Source organism: Eschscholzia californica, unplaced genomic scaffold, assembly GCF_041429995.1.
Source record: "Eschscholzia californica isolate CP2 unplaced genomic scaffold, dmEscCali1.0.p SCAF_3, whole genome shotgun sequence".
NCBI classification, from domain to species: Eukaryota; Viridiplantae; Streptophyta; class Magnoliopsida; order Ranunculales; family Papaveraceae; genus Eschscholzia; species Eschscholzia californica.
The window spans coordinates 59,218,006-59,242,750 of record NW_028238420.1 but is presented as its reverse complement, the minus strand read 5'-3'; the positions used below and the strand labels follow the sequence as shown (position 1 = coordinate 59,242,750).

The window sequence follows — 24,745 nt, the reverse complement described above, 5'->3', positions numbered from 1 at the left end:
TAACCTAAAAAAAAAAATACCATAATAATATTTAGAGATTCATTAAATGATTTCTTCAAAAACACACTTTCCTTTCCGGAAAAATAGTTTCCTTTCCGTTTAGCAGAAGACATTTTTTTTGTATATTTGAATTAGAATTGCCAAAAGCAAACGAAGAGAGAGAGAGAGAGAGAATATCGCCCCTTTCTACTAAACCGAGTGGAAAGGGTGAAATTTTCGAGTGGGAGAGAGGGAGAAACGATTGCTGCTATCGTTCATCATCTACATTAGTGAAAAGTAAGTAAATTGCATTTTGATTTTCATCATTTTGATTGTTCCTTCAAGTTTTCTTATGATTTTGAATGATTTTTTCAACTTAAAAGCAATTAGGGTTTGATTTGCTAGGGTTTAGTTGTTTCAAAGTGTATTGATGGAAGTTTTTTTCAAAACCATAAATTAGTTCACAGTAAAGAGTAAGTTTGTTGTTGCATGCAACAAGAAATTTCTAGGGTTACATTGTATTTGTTGTTGTTTAATTTCCTCTCATTTTCCTGTCATTTTCTTATGATTTAGGGTTACAATGTGTTTGTTGTTGTAGTGGATTTATTTGAACAAATAACAACTAGAACTTAATCACTTTATAAAGTTTAGTCATGCCTACATCTTCTCTAAAAAGTTTTATTTAAGGGTTATTACTACCCAAACTTGATTGACAACCCTAGAACATTATATGTTGGTATATGATTAATAGTTCCAGAATATGTTCGATTGTATAAACAGTTTATTTTTTTTTCTAGCATTTTTGAAGTTTATCATGGTTCTCTTTTAATGGTAAATACGCAAAACTATTTTCATAAAAAACCTGACTTGTTTAAATAGCATTTTCTAGTTTCTTATAGAAACACATGAATTGTGGCTACCCAAAATTGTTTGTATGTTAATTTGGTTAACACATATTTGAAATTTAACTAGTATATATGTTTTTTGTTAGTCAATTTGCAGATTCAGAAAAATGGTAAGATTAAAGCTTCAGAAAGACCGGAAAGTGGATTGTCGAAATTCGGTGGCTTCAAAGGATAATGTAACTCGAAAACCTGAGGTGCGAAAAAGTCCAAGAAATAGAATGTTACAACAGACATTGGGAAGTACGGTAGAACCTACTTCAAAGAAGAGGAAATCAAAAGAAGTTGTGGTATAGTATTCAATTAATGTTTTATTCCCAAAACTTATAACATAATATTTAGTTGATATCATTTTATGATTTGTACAAATATGTATGAAAACAACTTTTATGTTTAAGCATTTTATATTCTGATGCTATTTGTGTTGTGTATGTAGCAAAACGACCCACCCGGAAGGACAAAAAGGAAACTTTTGATAGATGAACAAGTTGAAAAGATAAAGACAGCGAAAGAGGTTACACCTGCAAAGTGCAAAGGTAAGAAGATAGGTCGTTCTGCGGAGGAAGCTCAATCCGAATCTGAAAGTGTAAGATTTTTCCACCGAAATTCTTATTCATAATAGATGCTAACAGATTTAATATAAATGTTAGTAGAATACTTACAATTTAGCCAAATCAATTTCATTATTTTATAGCAATTTATAGGTTTTGCATAAACTTTCTTAATGCCTTAAAAATTCTTGGGTTGTTCATGGTTAATAATATTGTGTATCAGTTGGAATTTTATGATTTAAATTAAACTGATTTAATGTTTTTCAATTTTCCATGAATCTGATAGGACATTGCATCAGAAAAAAGGAAGATGAAGGTTCAGGAAAAGTTTAATTTTGTTGGTCAGGAAAAAAATGGTCCTTCTATTGACAAATTCCAGCAGTATAGATATAGCGTCAAATTGGTAGTTGACATGTTGCGCGGGCTGGAACCATTGATGAGCGAAGATCAAAAAAAAGCAGTTGTCGATACGCCTTTTGCTCGTTTCTATTCAGCCGCAATTAGTGGTCAGATAATTATGGAAAATCAAGTCAAACCACATCGGGCAGTGTTCGAGCTTCTTTGCTACTTCAACACTGATAGAAAGAAATTTATATTTGGAGAAGTGGAGTTAGAATTTGCTCCTGAGGATGTGTCGTTGTTGTTAGGGTTGCCGATGGAAGGACAAGAGTATAGTGCCTTCCCTAGACATAGTGATATCAAACCGAAAGAGGAAGATTTTTTTGTCAAGCATTTTAATGGTTCCGGCACTCTTACTACTGTTACTATAGCCAAAGCTTTAAAGAATGAAGTCAATAACCACACTGGTTCTCCTTTAGACTTTGTCCGGTTATTAATTTTGTATGTTGGATGTGCTCTTCTCTTCGCAAGTTCAAAAGGTTATGCGTTGCACACAAGTTTCTTCCAGAACTTGCAAACTATGAGAATGATTAATCGAGTTTCTTGGCCTAGGGCAATCCACTCCTTCATGATGTCCTCAATGTGCAAATATCCCAACGACCCTTGCAAGGTCTCGGGATGTTTGATTCTACTTCCGGTAAATACCAAACTTTATTAATTTGGTTACGTAAAAGAAACAATATTGTTATGTGATTACATTTTCATGATTAAATGTAGTTTTGGTTCGCGATGCACACGACTATCTTCCCCGAGACAAGACTAGGTGCTGGAAAGATACCAAGGATACTTAGGTGGTCTTTGGAACCTATGAAAAATGGGGTTCAGGAACACATTAATCTACTGGGGCCAGAACAGGTATATTTCTTATAGAATTTTAAAGATTTTTTGTTAAAACAGTTATTTGCTAAAACTTATATGTATGATTTCTTTTGAAGTATTGGTAACACAAGCAAATGTGAGAAAGTTTTAGAAGTATATTTATGTTTTTTCTCCTACAATTGTAATATTGCAGAACAGTCATCTGGTCAAAGGACCCTAAAAGCTACATTACTGGAAGGCAACTCGACCTGCTCATGCTAAACTTCGAGTGTGATGCGCAAATAATAAATTGGTATGCATCGAAATTGTGGAACAGCAAGAAGAATGAGCGGAAAGAGGTCGTTTTCCTGTCATCTGAGCTCTTTGTGAGTAATATCTTTCAATTACCTATGAAATTTTATTGATTTTACAAAAAACTCTAAAACTGGTAGGAGCATTTATCAATTTCAATTAGCATTTTTATTTCGCATCTAACTAATACCATATTTTAAACAGACTATGATAAAGTTTCAATTCTCCGAGTCAAACATCAGAGCGCATCTTCATGAGAAATTGAAGACGGATTTTAGTAGATATATGCTTAAAATATGCGCTCCTCTGTGTACTCCGCTCCAAGGAGGTCTTGGTCTGGGTCAACATTGGACACTGCTTGTTTATTGTTTGGATAGTAAGAAATGGACACACTACAACTCCATGATCTTTGATCATCAGACTGCAAAAAGGTGTACGGAAAATGCAACAAGATTGGCTAGCATTATTTCAGAAGCGATTGTCGAGCTTGACCTATTCAAGCCCCACCCAAAAGTAGTGGTGAAGACTCTCATAGAGCCTACTGATAAGCAACAAGGAGAAGCGTAAGTTATTCTTCAAAACAAATAATTTCCAAAACATGATTTCATAAGAAATTTCCATGTTTTTTCTAGCATTTTGAAGATTCTAAAAGCATAATTTGTGGGTCTAAAATCTGCTGATGGAAGACTAAGTTGTTCATTATGTTGAATTGGTTTGTTGTTTAAATTTGACAGGCCTGATTGTGGGTTGTATGTGATTTTGCACATGGAAGAACTTTTTATCTAATCGAACTATAATCATTTTCCTAACGGGATGTCAAAAGATGACTGGACAAAACAAGCGCGAAGGAAGAGGGGTGAACTAACTTGGTTGTTGCTGAATGATTCGAAGAATATATGGAGAAAAAATGTTTAAGTTAAGATTTAACTTGTATTTTGTTACGGGCTTTGTGAAAAAACGAAGCAAACATGATTATGTTTTAAGTTCGAAGAACATCTTGAGCAGTTTTGGTTATATTTTTCAATTTTCTATAATACCACAATTATATTTTAGATTTCGTATAAAAGGTTTACCGGGTCTTTTGTCACGGCTTGCTTGAGGTCTTCGAATGCTCTTTGGCAGGTACCACACCGGTACCCCGAGGAGAAAGCTTCAGCTCGAGGAAATCGAGCCAGAGGTCAGTACGAGGAGTGTGAGGATCCGAAAAAGTCCCTACTTTAGATTGAATTCCGTTTATAGATATATGATTAAGATGTAACTAAAACTTCTCGGACACTACTGAAACTAATCATGTATAAGACGTGAAACGGCAAAGGCATGATGAACTCAAACCCTTAATGCTAGATCCACTGATAACATATATAACTATGGAAAGAAATGTATCGTTAAAAAACATAGCATAATGTATCGTTCAAAAACATGGCAAAACATTAGCAAACATATGACTAAGAAAATTGCTAAATTGCTAGAAACATTAAAATAATGTTGACACAATTTCTCCCACACTTCAAGCATTTTTCTAGTTTATCGATAATTTGTAAGTTAGTCTAGCCAAATCATAATACCAACTTCCACGCATATTATGGAAATATAAAAAGTAAAATGCATAAAACATATTGAAACATCCATCAAAATACATTCGAGTTTAACTACGACAATCTCTTAACTATTAAAATTTAATAGAAAGTAGCAGAATCCTCTTGTTTAAATACGATAATCTGTTAACATTGATCAAATTCTCTAACCAAATAAAAGACTTAAGTAGCATATTTCGGTTTCTAGCAGCTTAAGTAAACCTGCATAATCAAAATTTAATTTAGTTATCATATAGCTGCCGTGCATGAGGCACTATTGTGATAAGCCGATTTTTTACACCGGCTGCAGACCCTCATTTTTTTGGGTATGTTTCCTGAGCTCTCTCTTCTTACTGTCCTTGGCCTTCCCGGTTTTCGCTTTGTTAACGGAGGTAGTGTTCTTGTTGCATCATTGTACTCCATTGGCTCGTCATAATTTGGTATTGGGTAGACATAGTATTGATAAGTGTTGACGAACGCTTGTTTGGTGAAAATTGGATCAAAAAAACTTGTTGTATCACCATCATAATTCTTGATGCACAACATGGCATGTTGACAAGGGATACCATCTATCGACCACCTACCGCAACTACATTTGAGATCAATGAGATTGACAGAATGAGTAGGAAATGAGCATACCTCGTACACAAGATCGCCAGCAGGGATTATTGCCCAAGAATTAGCCAAATTAAAACGGTATTCAAGTTCAATATTGATTTTGGGGCATAGGAAGTGACACCATTTCTCAGCTTTGATTCTCTTCTTGTTCATCCTTTTCATTATTCTAACACGGATAGAATCCAACATAACTGTGATAGGTAAAACCCTGTCATCACGTATCCAGTTGTTGAAGGTTTCTGCCAATTGAGATGAAATTGCACCGTAACGTGAACCAGGGAAAAAGGAATCAGCCCAATTTTCAGGGTTTAATGACTCAAAGAATCGAGCCACATTAGTCCCGCCCATATGTACCATCGATGCCATATGTTTGTGAAATTCTGACTCAGGTACCGCACGTGCTGCCTTAAATAGTAATGACTGGAAATACCCCGACTTCTTAGCCCCATTTTTCACCCTTAGATTCAGGTTGTTTTTCAAATGCCACGCACAAAACGAATGCAACGAATTGGGGAAGACACCCTTAACACCTTTTAGTATTCCAGAGTGTCGATCTGACATGAATGTATAATTGGTGTTAGGATCAACACTTTTGTGTAGGTTTTTGAAAAACCATTCCCAGTTCTGATCATTTTCACTATCAACAACGGCGTAAGCAAGAGGAAACATGCCTGAAAACATCAATAGAAGTAAAAATTTATGTAACAGAATAAACTTAATTCAATTAGAGTTTAAGAGTTGCTCTATCATATATGTAAAATGTTGAAAAAACCACCTTAGTGTTACAATATATTAATGAAATGGTAACAGAAAACGAATTGTTCTAAAGAATTCTCTGAACATACCATTGTTTCCGTCCTTCGCTACAGCTGCGAGAATGCATCCCTGAAACTTAGACTTTGCAAATGTGCCATCAACATATATGACGGGCCGGCAATGCATAAAACCTTTTCGACATGCGCCTAAGCAAATAAAAATGCGGATGAATCGACGGTTTATGCTGTCAACTTCGAGATCAACTATGCTATCAGGATTAGTTCGATTAATAGCCGAAGCATACCATTCTAATTTAGAATATGAATCCTCTTCTTGCCCAAATACAGTGCTTAAGGCTTTTTTCTTTCCTTTGTAAGAGAAGTAGTAGCTCAAGTTAAGTCCGAAGTCTTTTAGAAATGACAATTCTACATCCTTAGTGCTTTTGTTAGGGTTGATCTTAAGATCTTCGGCTATGAGACCTCCTACAAGTTTGCTTGATATTTTTGCCTTCGAAGAGTTTAGAATAAAATCAGTGCAGCCTATGTGATTTAAATTGAACTCCTTTAATAAGAAAATATTAGGAGATCTCATGGGGGCATATCCGTGCACCTTAAAAGGACATCCATCTCCATGGCACCCAACAGTAACCCTATACCGATCATTCTTTATAAATTTGTAACTTTTTTTCGTACTGATAGAGTAATGACCAATAGCATCTCGGAAGGCTTGAACCCCACCCTCAAACTCTTGACCGACGTGGGTAAAAATTGGACCCCATGCTTCTGGCTTAGTTATTTTATTCTTAAGGTAAGACCCATTAGTATTTGCATCACTAAAATCCATGGAGTGATTGAATAGCTGCAGAAAATAATATAAAAGCATTAAATATTCTTGCGTTTTAAACTACCTTATTCAACTTCATTCAACAGATGCTACTAGAATGTAAAAAATGCTACTATAATCAGTAAGATGCTAGCGAAATAGTATTTGCTTATTAAACTACATTAACAAATTCATTCATCAAATGCAAGTAGTATGTAAAATATGCTAGTAGAATCAATAAGATGCTAGAAAAATTTGCTTATTAACCTACTCTAACAAATTCATTCAACAGATGCTAATAGAATGTAAAATATGCTAGCAGTATAATCATGCTAGGAAAATAGTGTTTGATTTCTAACCTACTGTAAGAAATTCATTCAACAGATGCTAATAGAATGTAAAAAATGCTATTACAAACAATAAAATGCTAGAAAAATGATAATTGCTTTTTAATTTACTATAACAAATTCATTCAATAAATGCTAGTAGAATGTAAACAATGCTATTAGAATCGATAAGATTCTAACAAAGTGGTATTTGGTTTTGACGACATCTGTAACAAATTCATTCAACATATTGCTATTATAATACAAAAAAGGCTATTAAAATACACAAAATGTAGGGAAAACAAATTTACTCTATAAAACTTTTTTATGAGAAAAAGATAACTGTCAACTGTGATAGAGATTTCAACATTCAAGTGATAAAAATTAATATTACAAAAAAGTTTTTTGTTAAAATAAATTAATTTTTTGAAGAAGATTATAGTAATACAGATTGTGTTAGTAGGGATTTTTAGATTCTAAAAATTAATTGAAGTCAAACATACCTTACAAACGAAATTACAGATGTTTAATTGGATCGAGGTCGAGATAAAAACCAAATCACAGATTCATACTTTCTTGAAGTTGAAAGAACATAGAGTTAGAGAGAGAGAAATTCGTTTTTTTGGGAGAGAGCATCTCATTTTAGGTAAATATCCATTGAAATGGTAGGTTAATTTAGACAACTATAAGTTTTGGAAACAATATATTTTCTTGAATTCAAAGAACATAGAGGTACAGAAAGTGAAACTAGTTTTTGGGAGAGATAAAGTAGTTTTAGGTAAATATCCATTGATTTGGAAGGTTGCTTTAGTAAAATAATTCTTTTGGAAATAAAGATTAACATTAAATGTCCACCATAATTGTATTAACTTAACCATTATAAACCTTTGGTTTACCAATGGTTAAAAAATATTTATGAAAGGGCAAAAATGAGAAAAAATTACAAGAATGATGCATGGGACCCACCAAATAGTGAATTTTTGGACTTATTTTACATTTTCGATTTATTTTGGTTTAATTTTATTTTTTGGTTTAGGAGTGGATATATGACTCATTACCCCCCCTATTTTTGGACCTTAAATACAAAAATCCAATTATATTTTGGCTTCATTTATTATAATGTTAGAGATAAGTATAACAATTATTTTTGCTAAAAATATTAGTAACTGTTATTCTTAATAGTAATTAAAAGTTTCATCAGAAAATGTTAGTGTGATGGCAAATCTTTGATATTCTCAAATGTGAAGACACATTTTACGGTAAAGTAACTTTGGAATTTTTTTTATTTCTCAAAATCAATACAGCTGAGTTGATGCAATTCTGTGACATTATCGCATGAGTGCAAAATCGTGTGATTGGAGTTACCATGTTGTGAGTGTACAAAATGCAAATATTCGTTAGATACTGAAAACCATTTATTAAATTATGTTGTGTCATCAACTCACCGTCGTCAAATAAGAAATATCAGTTTAACAGTGTTGTTTAAAAATATTTACTACAACATTATGAAGGAAATGCCTGAAAAGATTGATAAAAAATTATTCTTAGAGAAGTTTGACATAAAAAGAAAATTACTTTGCAGATGGGGCAAATTACATTGTTGTTTAAGAATATCTACTACAAAGTTACCAAGGAAATGTCTCAAAAGATTGATAAAATGTTATTTTATAGAAATTTGACATAAGAAAAAAGTTACTTTGCGAATGGAGCAAATATAAGTATTGCGTGATGAATTTGGGGGATGAATTTTTTTTTTTTTTGAGATTTAGACATAGACTAACTTTACCATCTAAAGGGTAACGACGTCTAACAACACTTAACCCTAGTGGACTCTTCTGTTAATCCAAAAACGTGAGATATTTTAAACACTAGTAATCAAGTTGGGGATGTAGGAAGCGCCTAAGAGGTGTTCTTCCGGGACGAGTCCGATCAACGAGTGCTATGCACGACACTCTTCCTCGAAGCACCTTGGCGCAGACAGTGTAGTTGAGGAGGCCACTTCAGCAACGAAAGGGGGAGTGACTTTCTTCTGGGTTTGGACCAGATCCGTCTAACCGGGTTGAAATCGTATATCTGTTTCAGTTCCTCGATCGTCCAGTGGTCAACCCGTCTTCTATAAAGAAAAACTCGAGTCTGGTACCTCATATGATGAGTTTACATTGAGGGGGGTGACCTAACCGTAAGCTTCGCAACGGAACGACGTCTAACAACACTTAACCCTAGTGGACTCTTCTGTTAATCCAAAAACGTGAGATATTTTAAACACTAGTAATTTTTTAGGAACATTTGATGTCTCGCACACTCATTTTTAAAAGTCCGATGACCCTAACACTAGTTTAACAAAAATAATAAAAATTAAAACCTATTTACACTTGTAAAACATATACTATAATAAACCTAGATAATCAAATAAATTCATTATGCCCTTTCTTGTTTCTTTATCATGGCAATGCCTTAGGATTTGTAGGATTCTATTGTTTTCAACTTATCTTATTGTTATAACAAAAAGTCGCGGAAGCTATCGAACCTATCCTAGAAATTGATCCGATTATGAAGATTAATCGAAAAGCTAAGTCAAAATCAAATATGCGAACAGAATTTAACGAGGTTCGGCTTTAAAGCCTACGTCCTCGGGCGAACAAGAAATCTTTATTGAAGGATAGATGAAGACGACTAACACAACCCGCAAGTTCGTCCCAAGATGGTACCGCATAGAAATTAACCTTCTATACTAGATCTTCGACGACCGAGAAATTTAACACCGCTAAAAAACTATGAATAAATTTTCTCTCTTACTTGCTCTCTCTCTCTAAAGAAGAGTTGTTGTTGCTTGTGTTGGTGTTGATATGATTGAACTCAAGACCCCCTATTTAGATATTATAATATAAGCCGGTGGGGGAACCAAATTTTGGAAACCAATTCCAATTTTGGAAACTAAATTGAAACCGCCATCCACATTCCAAACCGCCACAAGCCATGAAACCGCCTATCCAATTTGAAACCAAACCGCCTCTTTTGAATTAGAAACTGCCTCTTACAATTCTCCACCTCGTACACAATTTGATATACTTCAAATTTTGGACGAACACCAGGATACTCTTGTAAGATATATCTGCTTCACTTATTTCATCCAATCATAATGTATTAAGAAGCTTCATTATATTCTCATATTATATGTGCATTGATAAAGCACAACTAAAAAAGGAAAAACTGATTGAGGAAACATGTTAGAGAATAGAGAGCAACTAGCTGCTGCTGCAGGATTGGACGTCTATCTATCTCACCACGTCAGTGACCGCGGAAAGAATGGCCTTCTAAAGGCTCGTTACCTCAACGCCTGTTCGCTTCAAGTGTAGTGTCTTTTTTAACTAGGAGTGTATCAGCTCCAGCATTATTAAGTGAAAGGAATGCTGGGTCGGTCAATTACATTAGGTAGGAGATGCAAGACTTGTCTTAACCACAAGTGCATTCCCTATTTGAAGAACAAAGTATACTGATGAAGACCAATTCGTGAATAACAAGCTATACTGGAATAAAATTTTACTTTTTCAATTAGGACAACTCATACTTTAATGTGTCTTTATGTAGTCCCCCTACCTATTATAATGGGTGCCTATAGCAAAGTTAAGGAGTTGTCGGGTAGTTTCTTAAAGGCGCCAGTGTTTTGGAGAAATAAGCAAAATTTCCGGGGCAAAAAATTTTGGGGAAACAAATTTTTTTTTGTTTCTTCCAAACATCATCACCCTTTCAATTTTTTATTCTTTCTTTTTCTCCTCTCATCTCAACTAAAACTCCGGCGACCTCCATCGGATTACGGCGACTTCCACCATTAATGTCGGCGATCACCATCAACATTCTTCTTTCTTCTCTCTCTTTCTTCTTTCTTCTCTCTCTTTTCTTCTTTCTTCTCTCTCTTTTCTTCTTTCTTCTCTATCTTTACTTTTTTCTCTCCTCTCTCCTCTTATCCTCTCTCCCTCTCTCACGAAATTTCCGGCGAAGGTGATCTCCATTCGCCGGAAACTCGTCTGGATCTGGTTCGTCTGGTTTCTAGACGAAGGAACCACACCTTCGTCTGGAAACCAGATGAAGGTTTACGGCGAAGGGAAAACCCTTTCGCCGGAATTGTTAAAAAAATGGAAAGGGGAAGAAGAGATAAAGAGGCAGCGAGAGGAGAGGAGAAGAGAGAGAGAAGGCATAAGAGAGAGAGAGAAACACGTCGTCGCCGGTCATTTTCGGCTGGCACCTACATTCTGACGACTTGAGGGGGAGTGTTTGGTTTGATTTTTTTTTGGTTTTTTACCGTCTTCCCCAAAAACTTTTCCGCTTTCTTAAATTTTATTGAAACAGAAATATCTCAAAAGACCATTAATTTTGAAACTCATCCCCAACTTCTTTTTATTTGCAGAAATATCCAACCTCATCCATCGTCCAACCTTTTAAAAAACTGTAGAGTACAAAATTTTAAAAGAAAATTGTGAATTTTGTTGAATTTCCTAGACAACAATATTTTTTCTTCTTCACTTCCTTTGAAATCCAACTACCTCCTCTCAACTTTGGTCACCACCACTTTTGACCACGGCTATCTTTTTTCTCTATCACCCTTCCTCTCTCTTCCCCCCACTCTCAATAATGATGTTGGTGTTGGGAAAGATATGAGGAAGTAAAGACGGTTGTAGAAACGAGAGGAGGAAGAAATGGTGGCGCCAGGTTTAGGAGAACAAAAAAAGATTGAAGGCTGCCACTGTCGGCGACATTCATATGTATGGAGAAGAGATGGTGGTAAATGTTTTTGGCCATTTGGGGAATCAAAGGAACAAATACTTTTGACCAAATTTTTTACTCAAAATTTTATACTGTACTTCCGATAATATTTTGTTTGCCCAAAGCGATTCCATCTCTAACTTCATATCTATATTTCGTCTTCACTTCACCACCAACACTGTTTATACTTCTCTCATTCTTTAGAGTTTCAAGTGAAGTCTTTGTGGAAAGTTTCGTGTGAAACACCGTAGAGACAGAGAGATACGAATAAGAGAGAGATGTGATTGCTCATGACAATATTAAAGGAAATAAACATCATAAAGTTATATGAATCTAGATATGAATATATTTTTTATTTTGTCAAACTAGCTTTTGGCCAAAAAATTTGCTCGGTCCCAAACAAGTGAAACAACTGCCTTCTTAATCGGTAACTCCACTACAAAAAACAATTTTTAAAAGAACTCTTGATCCAAATGCTGAGGATATACGAATTAGGTCACATGTTAAATGAGATAAATAAACTCCCAGTCAACGCCTTCTTCACTTAATTTCAGAAAAAAAAAACGCCTTCTTTACTTGATGAGTAATTGCGTTTTCAGTTTCTTGCATGGGTTTTTCTTTTCCTTTAAATACCCTTATAAGTTACTGTTCTATATATGGATTGTTGTTGTTTTAAGCAATGGTAAGTTATTTCTATAATGAGGCTTCCTCCATTTAAGATCACTTTGGATTGAATTTAGCTCTTTTTAAGTTTTTAAACTTCTTGAAGTAGTAGTACTTTTTGAATAATGGGTTGAAATATTGTATGGGTATTGACTAGTTTGTAGTGAAATCTTAGAATGATGAGGGTTATTACTTGTTAGTTCTTTAGTGAAATCTTATGCTGTTTTTAATTTTTCGAAGCAGTCTTTTGATGGTGCAAGATTTCTAGGTTTGTTAATCTTTATGGTGAGCTTAGTCTTTTAGATTCACAAATTTTATTTGCTTTTCCTCATGACTAGAAAGAGTTCTTTCTCTTCCACAAACCATCAACTGTGCATTGGGGCTACTTAGTAGCTTGTTGTTGTCCTGTTTGTCTCTAAATTAGGGCATTTTATTAATTGGTAGCTCTCATTTGAGCAAAATCAATCAAGAAATGTTGTAGGTTTAAGGAAGCTTAGTTGTTTTTGTTAGGATAGACAAATGATATATAAATGGATTTTATATGTTTCTATAATACATATTGATAGAACTCTTTCTCTCTGTGGTTTTCCTTTTCAGCATTGCCTATATCGTCGCTCTTTCCCTTTTTATATTTCATGGTACGTATTTGTTTTTGAGATCCATTGACATTTTTTCTTAGATGTGCTTTTCATTCAGCAGATTATTTATTCAGTTCGATTTGAAAGTTGATTTTCTCATTGGACAAATCCGACGAGGGTTTTCTTAGTGGAAAATCAAAAAATATGTTGCAAATAGCATTTGTTTGGTTTCCATTAAAAATATTACTTTTTATTCTATCACAAGATTTCAGCTTCGTTTTCGTTTCATGTAGATAAGAGATTGACCTTCATATCGCAAAAAAGGAGGAAAATATTGGTTATTGCGCAGGATGTATAGGTAAGCATCTTTATCTTCGCAGCTTCACATCGACGGGATAAATCGTAAGAATCCAACTCATCAAAATAACTAGCTAAGCTAATTTGATTGGGCTTTCCTCTTTCCTCGAAGGTGCTGCATTTATGTTGGGAAGAGCTTTGACTTCTGTCTAGTGGGGCATCATAGCAGATCGGTATGGTCGAAAACCTGTCATATTGTTCAGGACTATATCAGTGTTAGTATTAACTTCTGGATCTTACTTTATTTCTTCTTAAAGTAAAGTTAGAATGGTCTTCTTGGCCCAATAAAGGTGATTGTGTGCATCAATTGAGATTTTTCAAAGAAAAATCACTTTTCTGGGAAAAATCGGATTTCAGAAAAGTTCTTTGGGGAAAAATCATTTTCCGTGAAAAATCATTGAGACTCGGAACCTTTGGAGGAATACTCTGAACTTATTATCATGCCACTGACATTGAAATCTACAGAAAATCATTGAGACTTAGAACTAATAATCATCCCACTGACGTTAAAATCTGCAAAAATCATTGAGACTCGGAACTTTCACTATTATTAAAACTTACACGGTTTTTGTTGTCTATTTATTGATTCACCACAAGATTGTTTGATCTTGTATATTACATCCCACACTTTGTATGTAGATAGAGGTGTGGCGACACAAAGAAAGGCTCCTTCGTCATGACATCTACGTAGAAACCTTTTAATCCTATTTCCCAATAAAATAAACGAAAACCTGAACTATGTCTCGAAAATCACCTAGAATCTGCCCAACTGTCATTCATTGATGTAAGCATTACTACGAATATATCTCTCATATTTGGGTTGTTCTACAAAGTAAGGTTATCCCATTCATTATCACTAACATGACAAAATTTAAAAGAAAAACAAGAGTTTCTAAAAATTTCTATGTAAAGAAAGTGAGTCTTAGATGTTACCTTAATCCCAATGAGGGTTTTAATGCTTATGAAACTTCTTTCGAAATCAAGGAAGACAACATAAATGTCTTGATCCTGAATATTTAAAATGCATAAGCAATTATAGATACAAAAGTTACAGAATTTGAAAAAACATAACCTAAATAACCTCTTGAGGTGAAGAAATATTTCTTGAGTTTCTCATTAATTGTTGATCGTGCCATTGCGTCAAATTGATTGTGGGTGAAATCATCTTTTAATGTTACAGAAACGACTGGAAGAACATATATTAACTAAGAGAAGTAAATGAAATGAAAAATTTAAAAAGCCGGAATTTGGGTAATGCATACATGTCGTGAACAGTTGTTTAACTTGGGAAGCAGAATTAAGATTTAGCATCCATCTATTACTGACCATCATTGCGTAAATCTTGATTTCAGTCATTATTTTTCAGAGAACGAAATAGAGAAAGACTAGATAGTAACACATATAGCTAGGAAAAAATTACGCCTAAAAAGTTAAGGTGTTGGGGCATGTGCCCTCGGAATCAGTTGGTCATGGACTAACTAGTCTGATGCCATAAAAGTGCCAAGACTGGTCAAACTAAGTACGCTATTGGCTTCTTTTAGCTTTAAAAGTCCAATTCTCTTGCAGATAGACAAAACTAAGGTATTCCTAAGATATAGTCAGATGACCGAGTTGGGTGCTAAGAGAGTTGCGGAAACATTTCTGGGATAGATAGTAACACATATAGCTAGGATACAATTGTGCCTAAAACATTAAGGTGTTGGGGGCATATGCCCTCGGAATCGGTTGACCTTGGACTAACTAGTCTGATGTCATAAAAGTGCCAAGACTGGTCAAAGTCAATTGGTCTCTTGGACTATCCAATTGACCGTAACTTTTTTTTTTGTTAAAGATTCACAATAACTATTTTATTCGTTCTTGGTTAAAATTTCTATATACTTGAACTCTAGCAATCTTCTCACAGTAACTATTTTATTCGTTCTTGGTATAGAACTATTACATAGGCATTTTTGAGACACATATCGTCCTGCAGAATGAAAGTTTATGCTCAGAAATCGTCACACCAAAGTAATATAATCAACTGATAGGCAAGTTATCGTCCTGCAGAAATGAAAATTCGTCACATTAAAGTAATATAATCAACAGACAGGCAAGTTTTTACCTTGTAGTAACTCAGAAATTGAACTGTGGAAGACCAAACGGCTATCTCGTAATCAATGAAAATCACGAATTTTTTGTTTTTGTCAACCTACAAAAATAAAATAGTTATTGTGAGAAGATTGCTAGAAGCTCAAGTATATAGAAAGTTTAATCAAGAACGAATAAAATAGTTATTGTGAATCTTTAAGAGAATAAAATAGTTATGGTCAATTGGATAGTCCAAGAGACCAATTGACTTTGACCAGTCTTGGCACTTTTATGGCATCGAACTAGTTAGTCCAAGGTCAACCGATTCCAACGGCATATGCCCCCAACACCTTAATTTTTAGGCGCAATTGTTTTCTAGCTATATGTGTTATTATCTATCCCTGAATTGTTTCCACAACTCTCCTAGCAACCAACTCGACCATCCGACTAGATCTTACGAATACCATAGTTTTGCCAATTTGCAAGACATTTAAACTTTTAAAGCTAAAATAAGCCAAGAGCGTACTTAGTTTGACCAGTCTTGGCACTTTTATGGCATCACACTAGCTATTCCAAGGCCACCTGATTCCGAGGGCACATGCCCCAACACCTTAACTTTTTAGGCGCAATTGTTTCCTAGCTATATGTGTTACTACTGTCCTGAATTGTTTCCGCAACTCTCTAGCACCCAACTCGGCCATCTGACTAGATCTTAGGAATACCTTAGTTTTGCTTATCTGCAAGAGATTTTGACTTTTAAAGCTAAAAGAAGTCAAGAGCTTACTTACTTTCCTTCAAGAACATCTGGCGATAGAATACCAAAGCAGTTTAAGAATTCATAGACCGTTCGGCGGGTAGGGACGTAAGGTATCCAGCACAACTGATTCCAATTGCTTCAAGAACATCCTACAAGGGCAATTTAGCAATGAACGTAAGAGGTAAAAGCACAACCAGTAGCTGCTAGTACGAATTTGCTAGATAAATATCTCATACTTGCACCACAGCGCAACTGTTGCATGACATTGGCATTCTCAAAAATGCCAGGTTTTTAAACATTGTTTGGCTTACGCATCTAATATAGTGGGGCTTCGTTGAATTTAGAGTCTCCGTCAACTGTTGTGGTTGTAGCTGCATTAGTCCAAATAAAACCAAATAATGTGACGTGAAAAGAAATACGCATCACATAACAGTATATTTCACATGAATCAAATTTACCACTCCGGCATAATGGGCAATGGTAAAGTTGGTGCGTGATAGTTTCGGTTTGATAAACCATTTGTGAACTTTAAACGTGTGATAGAGTTTCTGACAAAATGTTTTCGTGCGGGGACTTTGGACACATACTGCAAATGCAACATACATGAATGAGGAAGTTCCAGAATAACTGTTTTCCAGCAATCTTGATGACACTTGGTCTTTTTTGTGCCCTCTTGCGCTAGATGGTAAGATCAACTGGTGCCAAGATGAGAAGTGCAACAACTCAGACCAAGGTAAGGAAGCAAAACATACCAAGCCTCGTCAAGGAGTGCAATAACGCCTCCAGGTTTCTGCCAGAAAAAGTAGCATAATTACGTGGAATGCAGTTATCAACATTTAGCCATGTATACACGCATGCCTGCAAAACCAACTGATGTAACCTAATTTACTAATCACTTCTACTACAGTTATAATCTTATTTGCGTTTACCAAAATCATATTTGTGGTAGTTTTTTTATCAGCTTCAATTCTCAAATAGTTGTCTTTTATTAGTTTGCCCAGAACACCAAAATATTTAACCATAACTCGATGAAAAATTCCTTGCTATGTCATAGAACTGAGTCTGACTATCAATCAGCCACTAGTCGGTCCTCACCAGTTCGACTCCTAATTATATTTTCAGAAAAGAAAAACTAGTGTTAGTTAAGTTGGTGGGCAGTAGATTTTTCCTACATCTATTGTTGATTCCTTCACATACAACATGATTTGCTTCACTAAGGTAAACCGTAAACCCCTGTTTTAGATAGAGGGTTGTGATATATGTTCTTTAGGGTGGGACCATGACTTAGGTGATATTAAGTTTGTGGTCATCCAACTCAACCCCAATTGCCAACTAGTGAAGATGACCTAGTTATATCATTGGTTGCTAAATAGCCCTTCTCCCATGTGGGTCAATTCTCACACGCGCCCTCACGTGTGGCGTTCTTTGACCCTAACACCTATTTTTTTTCTTTTCGGGTGACGTGGAGCACATCTGGCTTTTAAGCCAATCTGACCCTAGCTCTGATACCATGTTTTTCATCTTTTTGTTTTCTTGCAAATGGGTGTGCCAGATTTGGCGATCTGATTCACGTACCCACCCTAAAAGGGTACGACCGAACCAGATCAGGGTTCGCTCTCTAGATAACCGAACCTGGTAACATTCATCTATGTATTTGATTTGTTCACCAACACTTACAAAAGAGGAAAAGATATTGTTAAATATTTAGAAATTATTCGAAACTAGGGCTTCTAAAAGTAGCAACAACCAGATTCAGGTTACAAACTTGAAATGACTTGGACAAAAGGATCCAATGCATACCTGGTTGAAATGTTTTTTTTTTTTGCATAAAACCTGGTTGAAATGTTGTTGCAGCTTCTCATTTGTAAAGTTAATACAGAATTGCTCAAAACTACTATACAGGAAACATTGATATCAAAAAGTTTCTTTGACACTATGAAGTAGCTAACAGATTTCAAGCTCACGACTTTTCTGTTTAGTTTATCGAAGATTACCTGTTTGTCTTAAAGCTTTCGAACCCATACATGTCTAAGGATACCAATAAGAGATTTAGAGTTAGGACCAAAAATCCAAAAGCAATCTATAATTCGCTAGTCCATACAAATTTTGTAACCCTTGTGATTATGATAACCCCTTACGTCTTTAAATGAGTGTGAGTCGGTTCTGTACATCCAATTGGATGGTGGGGTGTGCAAAACTACTCAATCCAAGTGGTTCGATGCTATCATTTTTAAGTATCATTATACTCTGACCAATTACTCAACAACTAGACAAAGTCTTGTGCTTACTCACCTGACCAGTGAGTCAAGAAAGTCGAGCTCGTCCATAAGTTAGTTAGTAACTTGTATAATGTATCTTCACTGCAGGATCAAAAGAAACTTCAAGGTCAGCTTACGGCAGAAAAGGAAGTACTCTTCGGCTCTAAGTCAAGTCCTTTAAGGTCACAAAGTTCCAAAAAATTTGTGGGTAGACCTTCAATAGGAATTGGTGGTAGAAAACTTTCTTTTGGTGCAGCAAACTCGCAAGCAAATCAAACTGACCCATCCCACTCAGCGAAACCCACTACTCCTAAAGGAACCCGAAAGCGTGATCGCTTAACACCACAAGATGATGGTTTTGGAGGTTCATTCGCAGGTTAATAGCCATAAACAAGTTTTCTTAACCAATACATGTCAAACCTCTTTTGTTTTTGTTAGGCAACACGATTTAGGACTTGTTAGGCAACTCAGTGTATGACACCCCAGAGGAGCTTGATCCAAAGTTCATGGCATCGACTAGCTCTCATCAAGTGGTTTTCACTCAATCACTCGAACAGACCATTATTGGTACTTTCGAACCTCGTTTTGCAGCTTTATTTTCAGGTTAACATTTTCAAAATTTCATACAACATTTTATATCACAAGGTTTTATTGTTGGACCTGATTCGTTCTTCTAACAATTTTTTATCGAATCTTTTTGTGTAGGTAGGAGAGGTTTAGATTCTATTCATTTTCCTATTAGAAAACATACATTAAATTCCACCAATACATACGGAATTTAAATACCCATGAAATGAAAACCCTTCTCCCCCCATCTCTTCTGTATTTTCATCGATGACCAACATAGCAGAATTCCTTAGATGATCTTAATTCTTAATCAAAAGACTTCTACTTGTACATATCATTGACTGCATTATCAAAATTGTCTTCAATGGCTGAAAAAGAGACCCAAACACCTGAAACTCAAGTCAATATCACCATATCAGTTCCTAGCCAGTACTCCTCAAACCTTGTTTTAACCAATCCAAACAGCTGCAACGGCGAAAGTGCACAGGCAGTTTGGGAAAATATAGATCGTTCGAGAAGAGCTAGTGGCTAGCTAACTATACACATAGTTTCATCAGAAAATGTTAGTGTGATCGTAAATCTTTGATATTCTCAAATGTGAAGACACATTTTACGGTAAAGTAACTTTGAAAAAAATTTATATCTCAAAATCAATACAGCTGAGTTGATGCAATTTTGTGACATTATCGCATGAGTGCAAAATCGTGTGATTGGAGTTACCATGTTGTGAGTGTACAAAATGCAAATATTCGTTAGATACTGAAAACATTTATTAAATTATGTTTTGTCACTGACTCACCGTCGTCAAATAAGAAATATCAGTTTAACAGTGTTGTTTAAAAATATTTACTACAACGTTATGAAGGAAATGCCTGAAAAGATTGATAAAAAATTATTCTTAGAGAAGTTTGACATAAAAAAAAAATTACTTTGCAGATGGGGCAAATTACATTGTTGTTTAAGAATATCTACTACAAAGTTACCAAGGAAATGTCTCAAAAGATTGATAAAACGTTATTTTATAGAAATTTGACATAAGAAAAAGTTACTTTGCGAATGGAGCAAACATAAGTATTGCGTGATGAATTTGGGGGATGGATTTTTTTTTTGAGATTTAGACATAAACTAACTTTACCATCTAAAAGGTAACGACGTCTAACAACACTTAACCCTAGTGGACTCTTCCGTTAATCCAAAAACGTGAGATATTTTAAACACGGGTTGTTTTATAGGAACATTTGATGTCTCGTACACTCATTTTTAAAAGTCTGATGACCCTAACACTAGTTTAACAAAAATAATAAAAATTAAAACCTATTTACACTTGTAAAACATATACTATAATAAACCTAGATAATCAAATAAATTCATTATGCCCTTTTTTGTTTCTTTATCATGGCAATGCCTTAGGATTTGTAGGATTCTATTGTTTTCAACTTATCTTATTTCATCCAATCATAATGTATTAAGAAGCTTCATTATATTCTCATATTATATGTGCATTGATAAAGCAAAACTAAAAAGGAAAAACTGATTGAGGAAACATGTTAGAGAATAGAGAGCAACTAGCTGCTGCTGCAGGATTGGACGTCTATCTATCTCACCACGTCAATGACCGCGGAAAGAATGCCCTTCTAAAGGCTCGTTACCTCAACGCCTGTTCGCTTCAAGTGTAGTGTCTTCTTTAACTAGGAGTGTATCAGCTCCAGCATTATTAAGTGAAAGGAATGCTGGGTCGGTCTATTACATTAGGTAGGAGATGCAAGACTTGTCTTAACCACAAGTGCATTCCCTATTTGAAGAACAAAGTATACTGATGAAGACCAATTCGTGAATAACAAGCTATACTGGAATAAAATTTTACTTTTTCAATTAGGACAACTCATACTTTAATGTGTCTTTATGTAGTGCCCCTACCTATTATAACGGGTGCCTATAGCAAAGTTAAGGAGTTGTCGGGTAGTTTCTTAAAGGCGCTAGTGTTTTGGAGAAATAAGCAAAATTTCCGGGGCAATAAGTTTTGGGTGGAAACAATTTTTTTTGTTTCTTCCAAACATCATCACCCTTTCAATTCTTTATTCTTTCTTTTTCTCCTCTCATCTCAACTAAAACTCCGACGACCTCCACCGGATTCCGGCGACTTCCACCATTAATGTCCGCGATCAACATCAACATTCTTCTTTCTTTTCTCTCTTTCTTCTTTCTTTTTTCTTCTTTCTTCTCTATCTTTACTTTTTTCTCTCCTCTTATCCTCTATCACGAAATTTCCGGCGAAGGTGATCTCCCTTCGCCGGAAACTCGTCTGGATCTGGTTCGTCTGGTTTTCAAACGATGGAACCACACCTTCGTCTGGAAACCGGACGAAGGTTTCCGGCGAAGGGACAACCCCTTCGCCAGAACTGTTAAAAAATGGAAAGGGGAAGAAGAGATAAAGAGGCAGCTAGAGGAGAGCAGAAGAGAGAGAGAAGACATAAGAGAGAGAGAAAGAAACACGTCGTCGTCGGTCATTTTCGGCTGGCACCTACATTCCGACGACTTGAGGGGGAGTGTTTGGTTTGATTTTTTTTGGTTTTTTACCGTCTTCCCCAAAAACTTTTCCGCTTTCTTAAATTCTATTGAAACGGAAATATCTCAAAAGACCATTTATTTTGAAACTCATCCCTAACTTCTTTTTATTTGCAGAAATATCCAACTTCATCCATCGTCCAACCCTTTAAAAAACTGTAGAGTACAAAATTTTAAAAGAAAATTGTAAATTTTGTTGAATTTCCTAGACAACAATATTTTTTCTTCTTCACTTCCTCTGAAGTCCAACTACCTCCTCTGAACTCTGGCCACCACCACTTTTGACCACTGCTATCTTTTTTCTCTATCACCCTTCCTCTCTCTTCCCCCCACTCTCAATAATGATGTTGGTGTTGGGAAAGATATGAGGAAGTAAAGACGGTTGTAGAAACGAGAGGAGGAAGAAATGGTGGCGCCAGGTTTAGGAGAACAAGAAAAGATTGAAGGCTGCCACTGCATGCCGGCGACATTCATATGTATGGAGAAGAGATGGTGGTAAATGTTTTTGGCCATTTGGGGAATCAAAGGAACAAATAATTTTGACCAAATTTTTTACTCAAAATTTTATACTGTACTTCGGATAATATTTTGTTTGCCCAAAGCGATTCCATCTCTAACTTCATATCTATATTTCGTCTTCACTTCACCACCAACACTGTTTCTACTTCTCTCATTCTTTAGAGTTTCAAGTGAAGTCTTTGTGGAAAGTTTCGTGTGAAACACCGTAGAGACAGAGAGATACGAATAAGAGAGAGATGTGGTTGCTCATGACAATATTAAAGGAAATAAACATCATTAATTAAGAACTCTTGATCGGTAACTCCACTACAAATGAATATATTTTTTATTTTGTCAAACTAGTTATATGTCCTGCCAAAAATTTGCTCGGTCCCAAACAAGTGAAACAACTGCCTTCTTAATCGGTAACTCCACTACAAATTAAAAACAATTTTTAAAAGAACTCTTGATCCAAAGGCTGAGGATATACGAATTAGGTCACATGTTAAATGAGATTAATAAACTCCCAGTCAACGCCTTCTTCACTTAATTTCTTAAAAAAAACGCCTTCTTTACTTGATGAGTAATTGCGTTTTCAGTTTCTTGCATGGGTTTTTCTTTTCCTTTAAATACCCTTATAAGTTACTGTTCTATATATGGATTGTTGTTGTTTTAAGCAATGGTAAGTTATTTCTGTAATGGGGTTTCATTCACTTCAGAAAAAAACACTTTGGATTGAATTTAGCTCTTTTAGGTTTTTAAACTTATTGAAGTAGTAGTACTTTTTGAATAATGGGTTGAAATATTGTATGGGTATTCACTAGTTTGTAGTGAAATCTTAGAATGTGGTCTTAGTTTTTGAAGAATGGTTGATTTGTTTAGGAAGTTTTGATGATTGGGTATTGGTATTTAGGAAATGGGTATGAGGGTTATTACTTGTTAGTTCTTTAGTGAAATCTTATGCTGTTTTTAATTTTTCGAAGCAGTCTTTTGATGGTGCAAGATTTCTAGGTTTGTTAATCTTTATGGTGAGCTTAGTCTTTTAGATTCACAAATTTTATTTGCTTTTCCTCATCACTAGAAAGAGTTATTTCTCTTCCACAAACCATCAACTGTGCATAGGGGCTACTTAGTAGCTTGTTGTTGTCCTGTTTGTCTCTAAATTAGGGCATTTTATGAATTGGTAGCTCTCATTTGAGCAAAATCAATCAAGAAATGTTGTAGGTTTAAGGAAGCTTAGTTGTTTTTGTTAGGATAGACAATTGATATATAAATGGATTTTATATGTTTCTATAATACATACTGATAGAACTCTTTCTCTCTGTGGTTTTCCTTTTCAGCATTGCCTATATCGTCGCTCTTTCCCTTTTTATATTTCATGGTATGTATTTATTTTTGAGATCCATTGACATTTTTTCTTAGATGTGTTTTTCATTCAGCAGATTATTTCTTCAGTTCGATTTGAAAGTTGATTTTCTCATTGGACAAATCTGAGGAGGGTTTTCTTAGTGGAAAATCAAAAAATATGTTGCAAATAGCATTTGTTTGGTTTCCATTAAAAATATTACTTTTTTTTCTATCACAAGATTTCAGCTTCGTTTTCGTTTCATGTAGATAAGAGATTGACCTTCATATCGCAAAAAAGGAGGAAATATTGCGCAGGATGTATAGGTAAGCATCTTTATCTCTGCAGCTTCACATCGACGAGATAAATCGTAAGAATCCAACTCATCAAAATAACTAGCTAAGCTAATTTGATTGTGCTTTCCTCTTTTCTCGAAGGTGCTGCATTTATGTTGGGAAGAGCTTTGAGTTCTGTCTAGTGGGGCATCATAGCAGATCGGTATGGTCGAAAACCTGTCATATTGTTCAGGACTATATCAGTGTTAGTATTAACTTCTGGATCCTACTTTATTTCTTCTTAAAGTAAAGTTAGAATGGTCTTCTTGGCCCAATAAAGGTGATTGTGTGCATCAATTGAGATTTTTCAAAGAAAAATCACTTTTCTGGGAAAAACCGGATTTCGGAAAAGTTCTTTGGGGAAGAATCATTTTCGGTGAAAAATCATTGAGACTTGGAACCTTTGGAGGAATACTCTGAACTTATTATCATGCCACTGACATTGAAATCTACAGAAAATCATTGAGACTTAGAACTAATAATCATCCCACTGACGTTAAAATCTGCAAAAATCATTGAGACTCGGAACCTTCACTATTATTAAAACTTACACGGTTGTTGTTGTCTATTTATTGATTCACCACAAGATTGTTTGATCTTGTATATTACATCCCACACTTTGTATGTAGATAAAGGTGTGACGACACAAAGAAATGCTCCTTCGTCATGACATCTCCGTAGAAACCTTTTAATCCTTTTTTTCCAAGAAAATAAACGAAAACCTAAACTATGTCTCGAAAATCACCTAGAATCTGGCCATCTGTCATTCATTGATGTAAGCATTACTACGAATATATCTCTCATATTTGGGTTGTTCTACAAAGTAAGGTTATCCCATTCATTATCACTAACATGACATAATTTAAAAGAAAAACAAGAGTTTCTAAAAATTTCTACGTAAAGAAAGTGAGTCTTAGATGTTACCTTAATCCCAATGAGGGTTTTAATGCTTATGAA

The 24,745-nt window shown here is 35.1% G+C and overlaps 2 protein-coding genes across 2 annotated transcripts; one reads left to right on the top strand and one right to left on the bottom strand.

Annotated features, from left to right (window-relative positions):
- The first annotated feature begins 178 nt into the window (after positions 1 to 178).
- Positions 179 to 3,938, top strand: LOC147552564 (uncharacterized). Its single transcript, XM_086671045.1, has 8 exons — positions 179 to 276; positions 971 to 1,171; positions 1,318 to 1,467; positions 1,719 to 2,468; positions 2,549 to 2,686; positions 2,844 to 3,015; positions 3,146 to 3,504; positions 3,676 to 3,938. Exons 2-6 carry the CDS (start codon positions 992 to 994, stop codon positions 2,868 to 2,870), a joined length of 1,245 nt encoding a protein of 414 aa, XP_086527171.1. The 5' UTR covers positions 179 to 276; positions 971 to 991; the 3' UTR covers positions 2,871 to 3,015; positions 3,146 to 3,504; positions 3,676 to 3,938.
- Positions 3,939 to 4,764: 826 nt separating this feature from the next.
- On the bottom strand, positions 4,765 to 6,744 carry LOC147552563 (uncharacterized). Its single transcript, XM_086668640.1, has 2 exons — positions 5,979 to 6,744; positions 4,765 to 5,804 (listed from the first exon to the last, which is right to left on the bottom strand). The coding sequence occupies exons 1-2, from the start codon at positions 6,730 to 6,732 to the stop codon at positions 4,765 to 4,767; spliced, it is 1,794 nt and encodes a 597-aa protein (XP_086524766.1). The 5' UTR covers positions 6,733 to 6,744.
- Between the last annotated feature and the right edge of the window lie 18,001 nt (positions 6,745 to 24,745).